Source organism: Cupressus sempervirens, chromosome 7 (assembly GCF_028749045.1).
Source record: "Cupressus sempervirens isolate cs-2001-9-10 chromosome 7, ASM2874904v1, whole genome shotgun sequence".
NCBI classification, from domain to species: Eukaryota; Viridiplantae; Streptophyta; class Pinopsida; order Cupressales; family Cupressaceae; genus Cupressus; species Cupressus sempervirens.
Window position 1 is genome coordinate 466,364,939 of NC_143124.1, and position 20,191 is coordinate 466,385,129.

Here is a 20,191-nt window from a genome sequence, read left to right on the forward strand (position 1 = left end):
AAAATGTTTTTTCTACTGTTATTTGCAGCCATGCCTATTCCTTATTTGGGTCTTCTTTTTCAAACTCTGCCATGTCATACCATTTCTCTTTTATAAACATTATGATTCCACCATGTCCATTACTTGTTTCATTCCCATTGTTCCAATCTGAAAATTTCTTGTCACCGTCAAAATCTGGGACCATGCAACTGTCATGCTCATTAGTCTCCACAAGAATAATAATATCCTTCCCCTCTACTATGGGCCCCAACCCAGGACCTCCTCTCCATGAATAACCTCTGCACTTCCATCTTACTATGTTCAAGTGATCATGTGGGACCCCTATTTCCTATTTCTTATTTAAGAAATGCTCATTGATTTGAGCTTTCCCATTTTACAGTCATGCCCACTTTCCCTCATTTCTTGCTAATTTTACTTTGACCCATTCCTTCCTTTGTTCCTCTTGTCGAGAAAAAGTTATATCTTTATCTAGATACAGTTGTGCTCCTCTGAGTAACCCTCTGTTTTTAAAGATAATATTCTTATCCTCTAGGTTTCTCAGAATTACTCTTATGTGTCTATCCCTTCCTCCATCCAACCTCTTACCTATTATGATTGCTTGTTGAATACCACCTGTCTACTTTAGCTTATCTCTGAGAAAGTCCCCTGCAAGAATATCAGTTCTCTTTTTTCTCTAAACTCCCTCAGCTCTTTTAAAATGATATTTGCAGCCTCACCCCCTTTTATCCAGTTCTTCCCTTATTTGAATTTTGATTTGTTATTCGATGATTCCTTCTTGTTTGTTTGCAGAACTATTTGCCACTGTGACCAAGATTTGGCTTTGTCTGTCCATTCCTTTAGTTGAGATTCTGTAGATTCTATGTCCGCCAAAGTTGATTGGATTTCTTTCAATTGTATGGACTCATGGAGTCCATTTCTTTCACAATTTTTTTCCTTTGCAGCCCGTTAGTCTCAATTGCTCCAATTCTTCTTTCATGATCTCAGGTTCTTTCCCTATATCCATTTTGATATGCATGTTCAAGATATGTTCTTTCAGATGTTTTTCTCTTTCGATTTTGCTTGTGTATTCTATGGGTTCATATACATTGTTCTCTTCTTCCAAATTCCTTCTTGTGATATTTTCCATCCTCTTATTTAAGTCCATGAGCTCCACATATGGCTTCAAAGACCAGATGGTTCTGGTTGGACTATGAAAGATCTTTATATCTTGTTTCCCTTTTGTGCTGTCACCTTTGCTTGCTACACTTATTTCTAGCTGAATCAAACTTGCCTTGGTGTACTTTGTTTCCACCTATACTTCTAATACTTCATTTTCCCTCTCTTTGTGTTCTACTTACCTCATAATTGACTGGTAGGTCTTGTCCGGAATACCATTAATTCTTGGCAAAATCATTGCAAAATTGTTTTTTATTCATTTCCCTGAACTTTTGGTTATGTCTGTGTCTTAGAATAGCTTTATAATGTTTCACATTTACTAGTATTAGTCTCTCACCTATACTACCCAGCTGTTTGAGAAAATTTATCATAACAGATTCTCAGGCCCCTATTAGACTTTCTAAAGTTGTCAAATATTAAGGTGTTGAAGGCCTACCAGTAGTTTGATTCCAATTTCCAACACTGCTGATGTAGAAGATTTACCATTAGGTGTGTTTGCTAGGTTTGAAGACTTCAATTGAATCTATAACCCTTTTCCCAACATTTGGATGAAAACTGTTGTTTCCGGTGGTGAAAAGGGACCTCTTCAAACTAGGTCCATGGCATACTATCCATAGGTTTTTATCTGTCGCACCAAGGCTGGGCCCCATAATGTTTAAAAATACAGTATCACTTCTTGTTTTGTTTGTGCGCACAGTTTTCAGTCTTTGGTATTCATATCGAGGTAGAGATTGCAGTATTATATGTGACTAGCCTAAAAAAAGTGCAGGTGAAACAAATGTGATGAATATAAAAAGACAAGGAAAAAACAATAAAGGCCCACCTCGGCCACTGTCTATGGCTGACAAAAATTTTGAAGCTCCCATAGAATCCAAAACCCACATTTCACATCGCTGAAAATGTGATCCCTTCATTGATAAAGTTTCTCTCTATCTATATTCGTTGGTGATAGTAACCTTTGACTACACCCTCTATCGCTAGTAATGGTGACAAAGTCTCTGTCTCTGCTAACCCTCAGAGCCACCATCACTGCTACTTGTCGCTGACACGTGGATGAAAGGAGCTAAATGGAGTAATAACTGCTCCTTATAGGCATTCAAAAGACACAAAGATGAAATTGAAAAGGCAATCAAGAAGCTGTTGGAAATGGGACATATTAGGCCAATTAGAGTCCCTCTGCCTCATCAGTGGTTTTGGTTAAAAAGAAGGATGGGACAATGTGGATGTGCATTGATTTAAGGGCATTGAACAGGAGAACAATTAAAAGCAGATATCCAATACCATACATTGATGAATAAATCGATGAGTTGTATGATGTTTGTTTCTTTTCAAAAATAGATTTGAGATTAGGTTACCATTAGATTAGAGTTCAAGAGGAGGAAGTTGAGAAGACAGCCCTTAATTACAAACAAACAAGATCTCTCTACAGTGAAGAAGTAATAAGTATTTGAGGAGTTGGAAAGCAAGAATGTTTACTGGTGGAGCTGATCCGATTGGCATTTCCACTATTTGTGAATCAACAAATGCCTTTGATGAAGAAGAAGAAGATTGAGATAATCCATTAGATGGTTGAAACTTAGTATAAAGTTCCAATAGGTGAAAGTCAAAACAATGATACTCGAACTCAATATATTATTTCAATATTTTGATGTTAATATTATGCTATGATTACAAGATTATAGTATTTTTCATTGTTTTTATGACACTTGTTACATTCTAATATTAGTTCATGCTACTAGGCTGCACTGTATATGTGTCTATATATATAATACTTACATGTTTAAGAACAAACAAACCCCAGGCCCATTTCAAAAGTTTGCCCTACTGGTGAACCGGTTCTTGGAACCTAAGCTTGAACCTGAATCTGAACCCAAACCCAAACAAGTGACCTATGTAAAATGTCATGGAGATACTTGTGATTTTATGTTAAGGCAACATTATGACAAGTAGTTTATTGGTATAAGCTGATGATAACTCCAGTGACTTCATTCCCAGGTCTGCAAATGTTAGTTTTCAATTCATTTCTGATTTATGCAAGTGTATGGTGAAATTTGAAGAATTCTAATTTGACTTAATGTGATTGCTTTAGGAAACCTTTGTATGTGATGTATCCTGCAATGTAATGAAAGGAATGAAGTAAAATCATGTGTACACCCCATCCTCTATTCCTCTTTCCACTTAACCTTTTTGTACCAGCCAAATGTGGCATGTCTGAGCTTCAAAATACCTTACCAACAAGTTTATTACATTGTAGCCATAAATTATTTTCAAAATAAAAAGGCTCCTTTTCTTAATTGAAACATGTCATTCAATGTTGCGAGTCTTATGATCAAGACAAGCTTAATGAATGAAAAAGATCTAACTGAAGTTTATTTCCAGTACCACACTTACTCTTCGGTATATAGTGCATTTTGTAAGATTTCAGAGGAATTACGATGAGCATCTTCCAAGCGATGGTCATACAACAGTGAGGACAGACCCACCAGCTCCTCTTCCAAATTCTGCAGAAAAAATAAGTTTTCAAATGGTAAATCTTCAAGTATCAAACTAAACAGCCTAAATTTTATGTTTGCTGCCAAAACATCTCGACAGGTAGAAAATAATTAAAAAATATCAATACAGTATAAGACCATACACTGAGATAACTTTCTAGGCGCTCAACCAGTTCATGTGGAAAAGGTTCTGGTAAGTTGGTTTTCTTTGTGTAAAACTTGTCAAGCCACAATTCCACTTTTGTCTTTTTTCGTTGCCCCTTCACTGGCTCACCAATAGGTGTTTTCAAGTGCTCATTTGCAAAGGATTGAACAAGCTATAGATACCATGTAAAAATTAGAAAATTTAAACAGTAATTGCATCATCATTTAAGCCCTTGATACAAGAAAAATAAACTTGCAGCCGTCTTTCTCCATGCAAATGAATATAGAATCCCAAAGAAAATTTATTTTATGAAAAAGTTCACACAGCTGCACCACTAATATACAACGGATGAAATCCCCGCAATACCTTTGTTGTGTCACGGATCTTATGAAGTGTTGCATCGACACGTGCATAGATTGTGTTGCGCTGCAAATCATAGGAATGTCAAAATGCTTTAAATAATTTGTGTAAACTTCGAATTATGTATTTTAAACCACAACTCATTAAGCCTGAGAAAATATTTATGTTCAACACCTAAAATGCAAATGTCACATGAGCTATAGAACGTACAATGTGACTCCTAACTTTCAATCCTACATGTATTCAATATGAAGATATTACAAAATATTGCATATGTATTTTAAGCTTGAAAAAACACTCCATTGCTGTTCAAGGTTGAAATTGCAAGCTTAAAACACTTGAATCACACAATGTATGGTACAATTTTTAAACACACAATGATTAGTTAATATCAAAATTTAAATACATGTAAAAGGCCATTTCTAAAATTAATTCTGCTCTAGTCATTAAAAGCATAAACTAAGCATGCTCCAAATTTGAATTCACTTGATTCCAAAATCACCCAAACAGTTCTATTGGTAGGAGGGCAGCCTGAATGTTTATATGCTTGGATCATTTATTGTTGAGACAAATTGCAAATCTCACTCTTCCCTTTCTAGTGCTTACTGCAAAATTGAAAGACATCTTCCCAAATGAGTCTCAATTTGGCTTCTTACATGAAGCCCGCAGCTTTGATGTCCTGGAAAAAGATAATGTCAAGATATCTAAACTAGCCTATAAACTTTCTAATGACATATCTTCTGTCAAATGATTTCAAGTTTTCAACCCATAGACATTTCAGCTAATGAAGCTTAGATTCATCATTCATTTGTGTAGTGTTGGAACATTCAGAATTTCTGTACAGTCTGTCAAAGCATTCTAAAATATTTCCCTATTTCCCCTTCTTTCTTGATTTAGTATCCCATTTACTACTTGTTTCCTCTTTTTTAATCTTCAGGTTTGGAAGAGAGTTTCTACTTTCCTTAGGCTGTTCATCATCACTTGAGAAGAGTGAACTGTCAAGACTCAACATTAGTGTTTCAAGTTTCAACTATATCCTTATTAAGACCCTTACCAGCAAAGATCTAATGTCCCCTTCTGCCTCTAAGAGAGAACATATGAGACTCTTCATTACATCTTGCACGGATATACTTTTAGGCTCAAAGGCTATGTGTATAATCTTTCAAAGCGCCAATGCCTGGCTATTCTTGTTCTGCCCATGAACAATAGCCTGATGTTTAGAAGAGTCTGCTGCAACGGGACTTGCACACAACTTTCCTTAACAGAATTAACAACAGGGAGACTCTTAGATTTAGAGGTGGATGCAAAGGAGTTAAAACCAGAGGATCCCCGTAATGTCTCCAATTTCAGGTTCTCTTGTAGTGCGGCTGGTGTTGGCTTTCTGGGTTGGTGTCATCACAATCAAAAGCATAGTTCCAGGACTCTGTGGATCACAGCAGGACTCACTGAGTCTGAGCCAGAGTCCATCAAAACGAGGCAGATTGCCTTTGGCCTCGGACTCAATAGAGTCCTGGAAGAGTCACCATGGGCTCACTGAGTCCAGGGACTCTCGTGACTCGCAAAGTCCCAAGCTCTGGACTCTCGACGACAGCAGGACTCATAAAGTGCAAAAAATAATAAAAGGGTTAAGTAAATTGTGTGTGTTTTGTATAACATCTATTCAACCTAAAAAGGTCATTCCATCCTTTGCTAGTGCTTGTGATAGAGGGAAAAGAGTTAGAGAAAAGCATTGGAGTTTTGAGAGAGAAGTTAGCAAACTGGTTGGCTCTCCCATATCGATTGATGATTGTTTGTGCAAATTTGTAGCTTGTGCTTAAGCATTGAGAGGAGCTAAAGGAAGCATTCAGAGGAAGCTTCTACAAACTTGCATTTCCATTGTTGGTGCAAAAATTGAATGATCTTGTCTTTGTTCACTACAACCTTCACCTTTGCCATAGGCAAATCTAGGGCACCGATACATCACTGATTGTATTAGAGTTTGCTGATCCACATGCAGAGTGGAACACAAAGATTGTTGATCTTGTCTTCAATGATGAAGATGTGGAGTGGTTTGATCAGGTGGATTGGGAGGCAAAGGCAGTAGCAATGGCAGTCGAGGAGGCTAGAGCACAAGGAGACCGAGTGTAGGACCTTGAGGCTAGGAGTGATGGATATGAGTCTGATGATGCAGATTATGTGGTTGACGATGAGGATGCCCCTGAGCTTCAACCTCAAACACAGGGAGAGAGGATGGCTCTAGAGTCTTCCATGACTTATCTTAGGCATATTCCCAAGGAGCTTCTGCTTAAGCATTGAGAGGAGTTAAAGGAAGCATTTGGAGGAAGCTTCTACATACATACTTGCACTTCCACTATTTGTGAAAAAATTGAATGATCTCATCTTTGTTCACTACAACCTTCACCTTTTCCATAGATAGATCTTAGGCACTGATACATCACCGATTGTATTAGAGACTGTTGATCCACGTGTAGAGTGGAACAAAGAGGTTTCTTATCCTATCTTCAACGATGAAGACGTGGAGTGGTTTGATTAGGTGGATTGGGAGGCAAAGGTAGTAGCGATGGCAGTTGAGGAGGCCAAAAGCGAAGAGACCGAGTGCAGGACCCTCAAGTTAGGAGTGATAGATACGAGTCTGATGATGACGATTATGTGGTTGAGGATGAGGATGCCCCTGAGCTTCAACCTTAGACACGGGGAGAGAGGATGGCTATATAGTCTCCCATGACTTATCTTAGGCGTATTCGCAGGAGGACATAGGCTACTATAAGCCTTAGTCTTCTACACTCTAGCAGTTATTTTGATATATGTTTTTAACTTTTTATTCCATGGATTTCATAATCCATGAATATTGTAGACATCTGACAGTGATACTATGTTTAACTTTATATTATGTTATTTAGTGTTTTTCCTTTAGAAATTCCCTTTAATATTATGTCACCAAGTCCGAGTCCAAGCCCAATTTTGACTTTCCTAGTCGGAAGCAAGTTTGGGTCTCGTTACAGTGATCAAAAGGTTATTTCAATGTCGTGTAGAGTAATCAAATGAATTAATGGAGGTGAATGATGCATTCTGGAGTGATTTAGGGCAACATTTTTTAGGACTTACTATTTGTAGTAAGTTTTAATTTGGGCACCAATTGTTCATCTAGAAGTTTTGGATAACATGAATTTTAGCAGTTGTTATTTTTAGCAATTACATTTTATAGTAAGTGTTATATTGTGCATACGATCATAGCTACAATTTCCTCTTTGCTTTAGCATGCAAACATCTTTAGTTTATTGGCTTTAACATTTCTATTTTTAGCATATGGCTATTTTTAGCACTGAGTCGTGGCTTTTATCTCCATGAAAGATTAACTTGGTCCCACTTCGCAGCCAGATATGGTAATGATTGCAGGGTCTCGGCATTGCAGATTTTGCTTTCTCCATTATTACGGCCCTCATTCCATTCGCAGCTTGAACAGTTATTTTCAGTAGTATATATATTTTGGTTTTACTCTGTCGAGGCTTTTGCCGTAAAGGCTATGGTTGCGGCTGTCGGAGGGGAGTACAATAGTGTGTACCAAGTTTTGTTGAGGGTTTGACCGAAAGATCTCATAATAGTGGGACCAGGGCAGCAGACACAAGGAAATAACAAGAAACAGCGTGGGCGCTTCTGTAAGAAACAGTGGGACCAGGGCAGCAGACACAATACCAGACAGGGTTCAGATCCTAGGTAGGCCCGTTTCCAAGGGTAAAACGAAGACTGGGGCCCAGCCCAGAGCAAGATAGTGGCAGGCCTTAAGCCAGGGGTTTCAAGGTGCACTTTTTGGTTTTGTTTTATATATTTGCTCTTGTTAGCTTTTGTTTCGCCCTTCTTTCTTTTGATCAATGGAAAAACAAATTGAGGATACACAAATGAGAAAACAAACGGTGGATATGCAAACCATGGAAAAACAAACCATCTCATTGGTAAAAAACGGTCAAGAAATTATGGTACACTTTGAAACTAACCATTTAGGGCAAGTCAAAATGGCATCACTTGGCAAGACAGGAAAATATATCTGGGTCAATGTTAAACAGTTCAAGGGCATTTTAAAACGTAGACTTGCTCGTATGAAAGGGTCACAGGACAAGCAAAAACACGGGCAGAGATTGCATAAACAAGTCAAAATGTGCCCTCCTCCACACTTAAGTGGTGACAGTCATCTGTATGGTAGTAATAACTTCGATGAGTCTGTCAGTTACAGCCCTACCTCCACACCTCTCGCTTGGTGCCCAGATCTTTATGTGCAAGAACTTTTGAGGGCCAAGAGGAGGTTGGAGCTCCTAGAGGCTAAGGAGCAAGAAAGTTACCGCAATATACAGGTGCTAATTGCAACAAATAAAACTCTTGCAGATGATAACAACACTTTAAAAGCTCAAATCTCAACGTTGCAAGAAACACTTTTAGCCGGGAAGCTTGAATGGCAGAATATGAAGGATGAATGGAAAAACCTGAATGTGACATTGGAAACAAACAAGGTCACAGCAAATACCGAGTCATCTCATAATAAGGAGAAAACGATTCTTCACACTAGTTTGCCAGGAAAGGCAGATGGTGAAGAGAAGAGAAGGAGTTTTGCAGAAGTCACCAAAACTTGGGACAAAAACAGCCAACACCCTGATATGGCAAGAGAAGAGGCAAAGATTCGTGTGAACACGCAAGACAAAGAGGTCAAGGAAAGGCAGCTTAGGGCATCCAATATAATTATCAAGGGGATAAAAGACTATGGGGAAGGCGAACATACCCTTGACCTAACGAGGGATTTCCTACAAGATGTGTTGTTGTGGCAAGGACAAATCTGCCAAGCTTGGAGGGTTGGCAAACCACACGCTGAGAGAAATAGGCCAATCAAGGTAGTCATGCTCAGCATTAGCGACAAACAAAATCTACTTAACAAAAAACAGCTTTTGTGGGGTTCTCGCTTCGTTTTAGAGGAGGATTTAACTATGAGATAGCAAGTAGAAAGAAGGATGGAAATGGAAAAAATCAGAACAGCTAGAAATGAAGGCAAAAGAGCTTGGATGTTCAAGGGAAAAGCAGTTATTGCTCATTTTGGCCACCGCTACAATGAAGGGCAGCAAGAAGGCAACAAAGGTGCAACAACAAACACCTTAACAGGGAGCGATACAACAAGATCCATAATCACACCTAGCGATAATAACTCAACTTTGAGTCTTTCGCATCAAAATAAATAGCAATCAAGCTTAACCCAGGCGTCCTTAAGTTTAGTTTGTTGGAATTGCAGAGGTTATCCGTGGAGACGTGGGCCTGGGTTAGGGCCTATTGCGGAAGGCAAAGACATTATTTGTCTCATAGAGACACATGAGCATGAGGGATGTAAGACCCCATTGTTTGAAGGCTACTGGAAGATGGCAGTGTGGAATGAGGCAGCGGGAAATGGTAAAGGTTATGGAGGTATAATGGTTCTAGTAAAAGAAAAAGAAGGTCGTGTCATTCAGCTGGAAAAGACTGATTCTAATAAACAATTTATATGGCTCAAAATCGTGGAAAATAACACTCTTCTCAGGATTGCAGCTTGTTACTTTGCTCCACAAGTATCTAAAATTTATAAAAAGTGTGGTTTAGATCACAATGACCCTTATGCTACGTTAAAGAAAGATGTTGCTGTTTTTTCACAACGTGGGGATGTCCTTCTCGTTGGAGATTTCAATGCTAGGACAGCAAATTGGCAAGCAAGTATTTTCAGCTCCGAAGTAAATGATAACCCTATTTGGCTCACAGAAGAGAGAAATCATCCATGGGATAGAATATCCGAAGATGCTAAAGGCTGCAATCATTTTGGGGAAGAATTGATCACTTTGTGTGGCACATTTGATCTAATAATCTGTAATGGTTTGGCTAGATGGGCTAAGTCGGGCAATTTCACTTGCAACACATACAACGGGGCAAGTGTGGTAGACTATGTAATTTGTTCGCAGCATTTGTATAATAATATTGAAGAAGTTGAAATTGGAGAGCACATTTGGGATCTCAAATCAGATCATAGACCACTGTACGTAAATTTGTATTGGGCAAAGGATAGACGGATTGGGGCAAAAATCCAAGGCCCTCAACACCCACCTTCTCAGGGCAGAATTTTGTTAACTTCAGAAAATAGTAACACTTTCAGGGCTGCTCTTGAGGAACTTTGTATGGGACACCCTATGTATAAGCATGGTGTTAATAGTCATGATTTATCAAATCTGATTCACAAGGCTCTTTCAAAATGCAAGAGAGCAAAAAATAGAAAATCTGAAACTAATTGTTTTCCAGCCAATGCATGGTTTGATAAGGAATGCAAGAGGGCTAGGAGAAATCTAAGGGAGTCAAATAAAACTAACCTTGACATTAAGACCTACAAACAGATCCTAAAGAAGAAAAAAATCGATTTTATGTCCACAAGGAGAGAGGAGCTAATTTTCTTGGGCAGAAATAACCCCAAACGTTTTTGGAAAGAACTCCAACCAAGGAGGAAGCAAACTGAAAATAATATTACTGCCACCCAATGGTTTGATTATGCTAAGAAACTTTATGAACAAGAGGGTGGAGTGGGACAGCCACCTTTGGTCAATGATACCACAAATATTTTTACTGTGCAAGAGATAGAGACAGGGATTAAGAAGTTGGGTGGAGGCAAAGCAAAAGACCTTGTTGCGCTTCAAGCTGAATATTTGAAGTGGGGTATGAAAACTCTTGCACCGCACATCACTGAAATCTTCAACAAAATCTGCCAGGAAGGGTTTCCGAAAGATTGGACAATCAGCCTTGCAATACCACTTTTTAAGAGTGGTGATGTTAACAATCCCTCCAACTACAGGACTATAATGATCAATCCCCTCTTTGCTAAACTTTTTGGCAGTATGATAGAAACTAGGATCAGCAAATGGGCAGAAGAAAATCATAAACGTGCTAAAGGGCAAGCTGGTTTTAGGCCAAAGCACTCGACAGTGGATCACTGTGTCACTCTGAGACACATTATTGAAAAAGAGTGGGAGAAAAAAGAAGAGGTTTTTTGTTGCTTTGTTGACTTCAAAAAGGCTTTTGATACCGTTCCGAGAGACAAGCTTTGGTTGAGGATGGAAGAATTGGGGATTCCTAGGCATCTCAGAGCTGCTGCTCATAGAATGTACGAAGAGGTGAAAGTCAAAATCAGAACTTCAGATGGCATTTCAGAATGTTTTAGGAGCGATATCGGGGTCAAACAGGGCTGCCCTTTATCCCCTACTTTATTTGGTTTATATATTGACAAACTGGAAGAGTGGTTAAACACGCAAGAGCGTGAAGGCATTCAGCTAGGAGAATTTGTTATAAAGCTACTCCTATATGCGGACGACCTCATTTTAATTGCCAAATCTGCTTGTGGTTTGCAAGACCATCTATCTTCTCTTGAGCGCTTTTGTAGAATGGTGGGGATGCAAGTCAATATCAGCAAAACCAAGGTTATGATTTTCTCTAATAATAAAAAACAGCATCAACATGAATTTTATTACAATGGAAGTGTTCTCGAAGAAGTTGCGGAATATAAATACCTTGGCATCGATTTCAACAAAAAACTAAGCTGGTCTAGCTACAGGTATAAAAGGACATTAGGTGGATGGAAGGCTTTCTACGCTCTTCAGAATAGGTGCCGTGAAGCGGAGTTGTGGGATTGGAAAACTATTCAAACCTTGTTTGGTCTTCTTGTGCTGCCAGTTGTTCTTTATGGGTGTGAATTATGGGCCAGCAGCACTACTATAGCACAATGGAAACAAATCGAAGGAATCCAAAAGCGCTTGATTACAAGCAAGTTTAAAATTAAAAGCACTGTTCCATATGACATCATGCTAAGTGAAATGGGGGCTGCGCCTATTGAGGCACTTGCTATGGTTCGCCTTTTAAGCTATCTAAAAAGAACCGAAAAAATGGAAGAGGATAGATGGCCAAAAGTTGTCTTTAGTGACACACTATGTAAGCGAAAAAGGACATGGATGCAACAAAACATCAAGTGGATGAGTAAATGGAATATTCATTTCAATATGTGCCCCACAAGTAATAAAGAAATAAAGGTCTTTGTTATGGAGAAATTCTACAAGAGAAATTGGGGAAGCGAGATTGGGAGGAAGAAACTATATTATATAAATGAGTTCAACCCCACTTGTGATCAACTCGAAAAAGTGTACATAGGAGCCAACATTCCTTGGAGAGCTAAAATTCTTATTGCTCAGCTGAGAACCAACTCTCACCAACTTCGTTGTGAGACCGGGCGTTGGAAGAGGCCAAAGGAGGCTTGGGAAGAGAGAATTTGCAGATTTTGCAATTCTGGGAAAGTGGAAACTGAACAACACTTTATTCTAGAATGTGAGGCCTACAAGGATAGCAGGGATAAGTTTGCGGATACTATATGTGAAAGTTCTTGGCATAACCTGTTCAACGAAGAGTACATTGAGCAATTGGGGGGGCTCATCATTAGTCTACACAAGAGGCGAACAGCGCTACTTAAGTCTGCTTGAGTTGTCTTGCTGTCCCATAGGCTATTTTTGGCCTCGTGGACGTTAAAATTTTATCTATCTATCTATCTCCTCTCAGTTAAGAGTACAATGCTTCTCAATTCAGTGCTTTGGTGATTTCTAAGGTTGACAGGTTGACATTTGATTTATTTCACTTAAGAATTCTTTTATTTAGTTTCTGGCTTTTGTGAGTCAGGATGTGTTATATTCCTACGCCTACGAATGCAGTCACTTCAAGTTGCTTTTGAATAAGACAAAGTAGACTTCAAATGTGAACCCAAGGCATAGGACTTTAACAAATTTATATATTATTTTCAAAAGTGACACCAAGATTAATGGAGAAATAAAATGATTTTTAAAAAGATATAGTCAAACCTCTAGTGGATAGTTTCATGCTATTTCATACTGTGAAATGAGAGGGATGTATATTCCCTCACTTTATAAATATGAGTTTGAGCTCTTATTGGATTTTAGATGTATTAAAGACTAAATATTATGACACTGGAATAAGTTCAAGAAGTTCTTAATTTTTTTGTTTGTAGATGTAAACCCTTTCTTGTCTTGCTGGTTTTGGCTGTGACAACTTAATATTATGATGTTTCAAAGAGCTCAAGGAGCTCTTCCTTTTCTGTTTGAGGATATAAACCCTCTTCTTGTCTTTCTGGTTTCAGCCATGAGAGACCCACCCTATCTGGTTGGTGTTCGTGGTCAAGATTTACAAAGCTTTTGATATTGTAAGTATCTATGGATTTGAAGAAGATGAAGATTTTCTAAGTTCTTTGATACAGTTTTTTTGGTTTTTGGTATGGTGTATGCTTATTGGGGATGTGGTTTGAGTTTAGTAAGAGGTAGAAGCTTTTCTTTAGTGGTTGTGTTAAATTTTTGAATTTTGGAGGTTTTTAATCATTAGCAAGGAATCGAAGATTTTGGATATTTCAATAACAGGGTTTGATATCATTCTGGGTAGATTTTCAAAGGCTTCATCATAGCTGGGCACCACATTGGGAATGGTCATTTGTTCAGTAGAAAAATGTGGGTATTATTCCTAAATGCAAAATCAGATGTATTTATTGAATTCCAGACTTTTAAAGCATTATTTGAGAAAGAGTCGGGAGGTTAGATCATTACTCTCAAGTCAAATAATGGGGGAAACTGTGTTCCAATGAATTCTCAGACTTGAAAGCTAAACACATTATTGCCAACTTACCACATTCTACACCCCTCAACAAAACATTGTTGTTGAGAAGAGGAGCCATACTGTTATAGAAATGGCCCAGTCTGTGTTGCAGCATTGTTGTTACCTTTTCACACCATTGCCCATTACAAATGGGGACCCCCCCTCTTTTCACCTATAGTTTGAGGGTGTAGAAAGTGTCATTTCAGAGCTTATATGGTTGAGAAGTGGTTAAGTTATCAAAGTGGCAAACGCAAACAAGTGGTAAAAGGATTAAGATAACTAGGGTCAAATTGCGAGGTTGGCTAAGAATTGACAAAAAATTCTTAAGTATTGGGATATTTTGGCTCGTCAAATGGTCTGAAAGGTGTTGTAATGGCATACCTTGTTAACTTGGACTTAAATGACAAAATCATGCAAAGGAAATTAAATATCCCTATGAAAATCGGTTTTCCATTCATAAATTATGCAGATTCCTTATGAAAAATTATTTTATCATTTTGCATTTAATAAATGCAAAGAGTCCCTCTGAAAATAGAATTTAAACTCCAAATATGGGAAAATCCAGATGGAAGGCGAATTTCTCTTTCAAGAATGCATGAAATCCCTATAGGAGTCAAATTCCCACGCTTGGGTATAACTTCTTAGAGAAATAGTCTATGTTCTATATAGTCGCCTGCTTGGCACCTATCATCATCCCAAGCCTTCATAACCATATGGGTATGATCAGTATGATTTCGATGTCATTGCAATACTTTCCACAATCAAGAAAAATGGTTTAACTTTTCACTTAAATTTCTAATGTTATATTACTAGCAAGGGTTACGGTGATAGAAAAGTATACAAATTAATATGTTAGACAATAGAACTTTATGTCTATAGAAGACACATTAATTAAATTGACAGTATTTTTATATAGAAGAATATTATGTGCTTACAATTTTCATTTACAATCTTGACTTTTTGGTTGACAATTTGTCTTCAAGCTATCAGTTCTCTATATGAATTTTGTTTCATCCTTTCAGGGGTCTATTTGTTTTGATTAACAATCTAATCTTTTACATTAAAATTATGATGGGGGTGCAATGGTTATGTCAATTTTAATAATCATTTTTTTCATTTTCGCTTCACTCATTTGGGTGGTTATTTTCTCATTAGAAAGAACTATATATATCAAATTCTACATAGAATTTTATTGAATCTAAGGACATAAAGTATCTCTTCATCTCATTTTGCATTTCATGATAAGAGACACAAGTTCCCTTTAGTAGGGCAGAGGAATTAGAGGAAGAAATAAACAAAGATGAGCTTAAGCTCTATCAATGTGATGAAAGTGAATTCTTCAAGAATAAGTGCCTCTCTAACTTCTTTGAATTATAATGTTAATTGTTATACAAAGTAGGCAAACATGAGCACAATCCATTCTACTACTCATTAAACTCCAAAGGGGTTGCTTATAAAATGGAGAAAAGTGAAAGTGGGCAACCAATGGCAAAGGGTAACACAAAATTTGGCAAGAAATGAATTAGTTATCCACATAGAAATCACTTAATGGAAAAGAGTAACATGAACGACCTTGACCCTATCATTCTTGTTATTGCTGTCAGCACGACTGAAATCTCTACCCAAAATCTTTGCCAATACAAAATCCACCAATACTTGAGGATAATTGGCATCCAGAAGAACATTTGTGATCTCGACATCACCATGAAGAAGACTCATGTGATGCTCTTGGTTCGCCTAGTGGAGTGTCTTCTCTTGTCTGAAGAGGAAGTAATTTAGAGTTTCGTTGGGGATGCATTTATAAACCAGCAACCTGTGCAATCCTTGCACGCAAAATCTTCAAAGCCTGATCAAATTCACATGAAATAATTTCAACAGAGTTGATTTCCACCCAGAACTTACTTTTAAGCAATTCTTAAGCCCTCCAGCTCCTATGGCCACAAGTATGCTTATATTCTACTTGCAATTTATCACAATTGGGAAAATAGCCATCAGAAACAGAATTCTTGCATGCACCAGCCAAATTCTTTATCTACTCCAAGCACCAGCCATTGAATGCAAATGCAATTATGTTTCTGGCCAAATTATATGCAAAGCAAAACTTAAATCAAGTATTATTATATTCCACTAGCAAGTTATCACAGTTGTGAAAATGGCCTTCAGAAATGGAATTCTTGCGCACACATAATTTCATAGCCAAATCCTTTATCCACTCCAAGGACCATCCACTGAATGCAAATGCAATTATTTTTCCGGCCACATTCTGCACAAAGAAAAAGTAAAATCGATCACCCTACTGCTAAGCTGCTTGATCTTGAGCACCAGATAAAAATTTGCAGCCTTTAAAAGGAAAATATTAGTTACAATTTACAATATATTTTCACACATGAGCTGAGGAAGTGAGATCCAATACAGAGATCTGATTTGATTCAAAGAATAGATCTCATATAATTACTATGATCTCATCTGATGACTATTCAAGGATGAGCAGTTTTATGGCAATCCATTAATTTCATTCAATGCCTACTGAAAACTGACACTTTCTCAGGATAACTAAAAACAGGCAGTTTTAAGACAATACACTGCCCTGGAACCCCCATCTCCTACAGGGGACATTTTGTAGTGCTTCCTGTGTTTGCACTCTGTTCCATGGTTATTTTGACTGGAGAGATGCTTTGATGGATTTGACATGTTTATTTGCATATTGAGATGCTTTAATGACTATACACTATTTTGATTACTAGTATTACATGTGCTAGATGTTAGATAATGTTTCTATTCAATTTGATCTTATCTGCATGGCGATGCTAGTGATGTGACATGATACTTTATAGTGATACCTAGCTTTTTTGTATGTTGACTTGGACTATGGTTTATATGTTATTGGATGGATATTATTGGATTCATTTTTGGTGTTCTTTTATGCTATGGACATCTAACTTTTACCTTCAATATATATATGCTCAAGTGATTAAATTCAAACGTCTTATCATGTAATTATATGTTGTTATGTTCCACTGCACCATTTTTATGCGTGGATTGCCCATTGGTGCTAGTACGAAGTGGTAACGAAGCCGTCGTCACTTGCAAGATGTACACAGTAAATCATTCATTTTCATGTGACTGTCTTTATGTGCTTCTTCTATTTATATATTGAGCATCGGCACTTGATGTTTGTTATTTACTTAACAGATACCAAGTACATTCACACTAAATTTAGGATCTAAGTGTGTACCTATATCCTCGGCAATGGCACCAAGAGATAGTGACGACCATTCATGTTGAGTCAATGTTGTCCCTATATGGGTGACATATCCATATATTTGTTATTATTAACCCTTTAGTAATTGGTAAATCCAGACTCGTAATGCATTATGTGATTAGACCCGTGACCATGTATGTGCATTTAGGGTTCCGCAATGTCACAGAAAATATTGATTTAATTGATCTACGGGAATTTTACTATTTGACTTAATTTATTTTAATATCGGCTAGTTTGTCGTAGTTGAAATCCATTTGCCTAGTCGACTAGACTATTAAGTGATTTAATAATCTAATTTATAAGTCACTTTAGTAAAAGTACTTATATTAGGCAAAAGTGAATTTTATTACTCACTTCTCACTTTGCAATTTCATGTTTGGAGGCATTTGCTCCAAAACCCTCTTGTGAGGATTTCTTTATTTTTCTTTTGTCAAAGTTTGGCTCGTTGGATCTTCATGAGAGTGGACTCATTGGATTCATAGCAAGAATCTCCTAAGTCACGACTTTCAACATCTTCAGAGCTCTCTCCATTTTCTTCTTTCATTCTACGTATCTGAGCTTTTTGTGAGAGGTAGGGCTCTCTCATTTCTTTCAATTTTATCTGTTTTATTGTGTTCTTTCGATTGTTAAATAATTGAAGGTTGAGAAGTAGTGCTCCCCTCCTTTTGCACGCATCAGTTTGGGCCTAGTTGGATAGGTATTAGTGTTTTTTGTCATTTGTAATTAAATCCGTAAGTTTTGGTAGTCTTATGCTATCAAATTTCACATGTGAACTTGGATCTTGATTTTCTTTGAATTTTTGGTAGTTTGACCACATTTTAGAAGTGGATTTTTGTCTTCATTGAAATCAAAGAAGTTTGGTTAGTCTCATTTTGTGTATCACCCAGGTTTTGTTGGAAATTTTTGGTGCATGTTTCGATAATCGAAATGGATTGTACTCCATATTTTCATTCATCCTATGGTTTTTTGTGAAATTTGGATTTGTTGGCGAATCCATGGTCCTGACAAGTTGCTCAGTTGAGTGAAATTTTGTACTTGATTCTCTTGCTTGCATTTCTCGAACCAACCCTTGCTTTTATTTCATCATGTTTATATGTAGAGTTGGTTGTGCCCACCCACAAGCACGTGCATGTGCGTATGGCAAGATCTTGAAAGACCAAAATTCCCAGATTTAGGTGAGTTAACTGTTAGTTCATTTGGGAGTTGAGTTGGGAATTTGCATTTCTTATGGCACATGTCATATGGCGAGAAGGGTATGTAGGGTAGAGGTGTAGAGTGGCTTCTCAAGGTTGCCCCGGTCTGGAAGTGGTTGACAAGGTAATGTGAAGAGGTTTAATAAGTGATAACCAAATAAACACTTGGGTAATAAAAATTAATGAAAGATAAGATTATTGAACACCTGGCCTCTTGATGGAGTTGGAACAAAGGTGTGGTGTCTGGCCTCTCGAGGGATTTGGAACGAAGACTCAATATCTAGCTTCTCGAGGGAATTGGAATGATGATATATTCTGCATTTGATCCCCTACAAGTGTCAAAATGAAGGCTCAATGCTACTTGTGCTACTCAAGACAAGTAATGACACTTCACTAGAGTCCCTACATGGTTATCCCATAGTGTGTCTAGCTAGTAACCTGAAGCATTGCATTGCATTCATGATCATTAAGTTCTTGTGTCATTCACTGATTGGCATGTGTGTTAGACTTCGATGCCCCTGTCTTTTGTGTCTGTGGTTAGGTCATTATCTCCATGAGCATAACGGGGTGGGCCTATGGGTTCCACATGGTTCGGAGGTGTTTCTATCTATACCACTACAAGGAATCGGAGAATAGGGGCAACTATCTTCTAGAGGCAGGATATTATCAACTTACCCTCTTGTCCTCTTGATTTCACTATTGTACTTGCACTATTGGTGCAAATGTTCTCTTGTACTTGGTTTTTCATGTATCTGGTTACGTAGATGCTTTAATGAATTATTTGTTGTGCGATCGAGTGCTTATCTCCTCGATTCATGTGTATTTGATACTCCTTCGTGTCGAGGTTTCCTTGTGTTCCTAGTTTCCATTATTGTTTCCACATTGAGTAGGGTATTGTATCACACCCCTCATCAACATCTTATTGCACGATGAAAGGTTGGTTAGCATTTCATCGTACTAGTTGAGACATCTCATCGCGTGCAGTTATGACATTTCATTGAACAATGGGACGTAGGATTTGCATCTTATCGCGTCATTTAGTGAAATATCTTGTTTGTTTCAAGCATTGAAGTACCTTCTAGTGTTTCATCGCAAGATATTGTTGTGAGATTATCGCACCATGGGCAGTGAGCACTTTTGTACTTTTCCAGAATTTGTAATTTAGTTCTTTGGATATCTATTTGGAAGTTGTATCTCCCCAATTAAGAACAGATCGACTATCGGACACTTTGCGTTGGTTAACAAGGTTGTCACAATATTCTTGTGTTTTAGCCTGAAATGAACTTGTATGTTTAATCATTTCGGAATTTGTATTTGGGAATTAAAATGAATGTCACATCTAACGCTAGTTTGTATAATGGAATTAACCTTGCATGATTAATCGCCTAGATGGAAATGTATGCATTGGGTAAGTAGTGGGACCCTTGTGAATCTTTGGTGAGTTGGTTAAGTCTTTCACTTGCAATTGTTATGATTGATGTATGCATCTATCTATTCTTTATTTAACAAATAAGTGTGTGTGTTAGTGCGTGTTTTATCTTCGATTCCAAGGATTCCCAGGTGGGGATTACACATTTCAAGAACTGGACAGTTGGGAAATGTTACATGCCCATCCCCTTTCTATGCAAGAAATAGGAAATGTTTCCAGAATTTCCTTGAATCTGTAAAGCGATAGGAATATCCACATATAGCCCACATGAAATTGTGGGGAATCTTTACAAGACAAGATACGAGATGTGGATGAAATGAATGAAAGGGAATAAGTACGGATTCACTTCAAAATTCAAATTTGTCCACCTTAGACGATGACAAGACACCCATAATGATTTTAGAGACTACTATTGACATCAACAAGAAGAAATTGAGGTATCAGACTCACAGATGACTTGGTACATCA

The 20,191-nt window shown here is 37.7% G+C and overlaps 1 protein-coding gene across 1 annotated transcript in view; it reads right to left on the minus strand.

The window, feature by feature from the left end:
- LOC149547559 (uncharacterized) overlaps window positions 1-20,191 on the minus strand; it is a 213,696-nt gene that overhangs the window by 12,281 nt on the left and 181,224 nt on the right. The window contains exons 13-15 of the mRNA XM_089791709.1: window positions 4,159-4,218; window positions 3,791-3,964; window positions 3,547-3,656 (exon numbers count right to left, since the gene is read on the minus strand). Of these exons, the coding sequence (XP_089647835.1) occupies window positions 3,547-3,656; window positions 3,791-3,964; window positions 4,159-4,218 (344 nt within the window). The remainder of the gene's footprint in view (window positions 1-3,546; window positions 3,657-3,790; window positions 3,965-4,158; window positions 4,219-20,191) is intronic.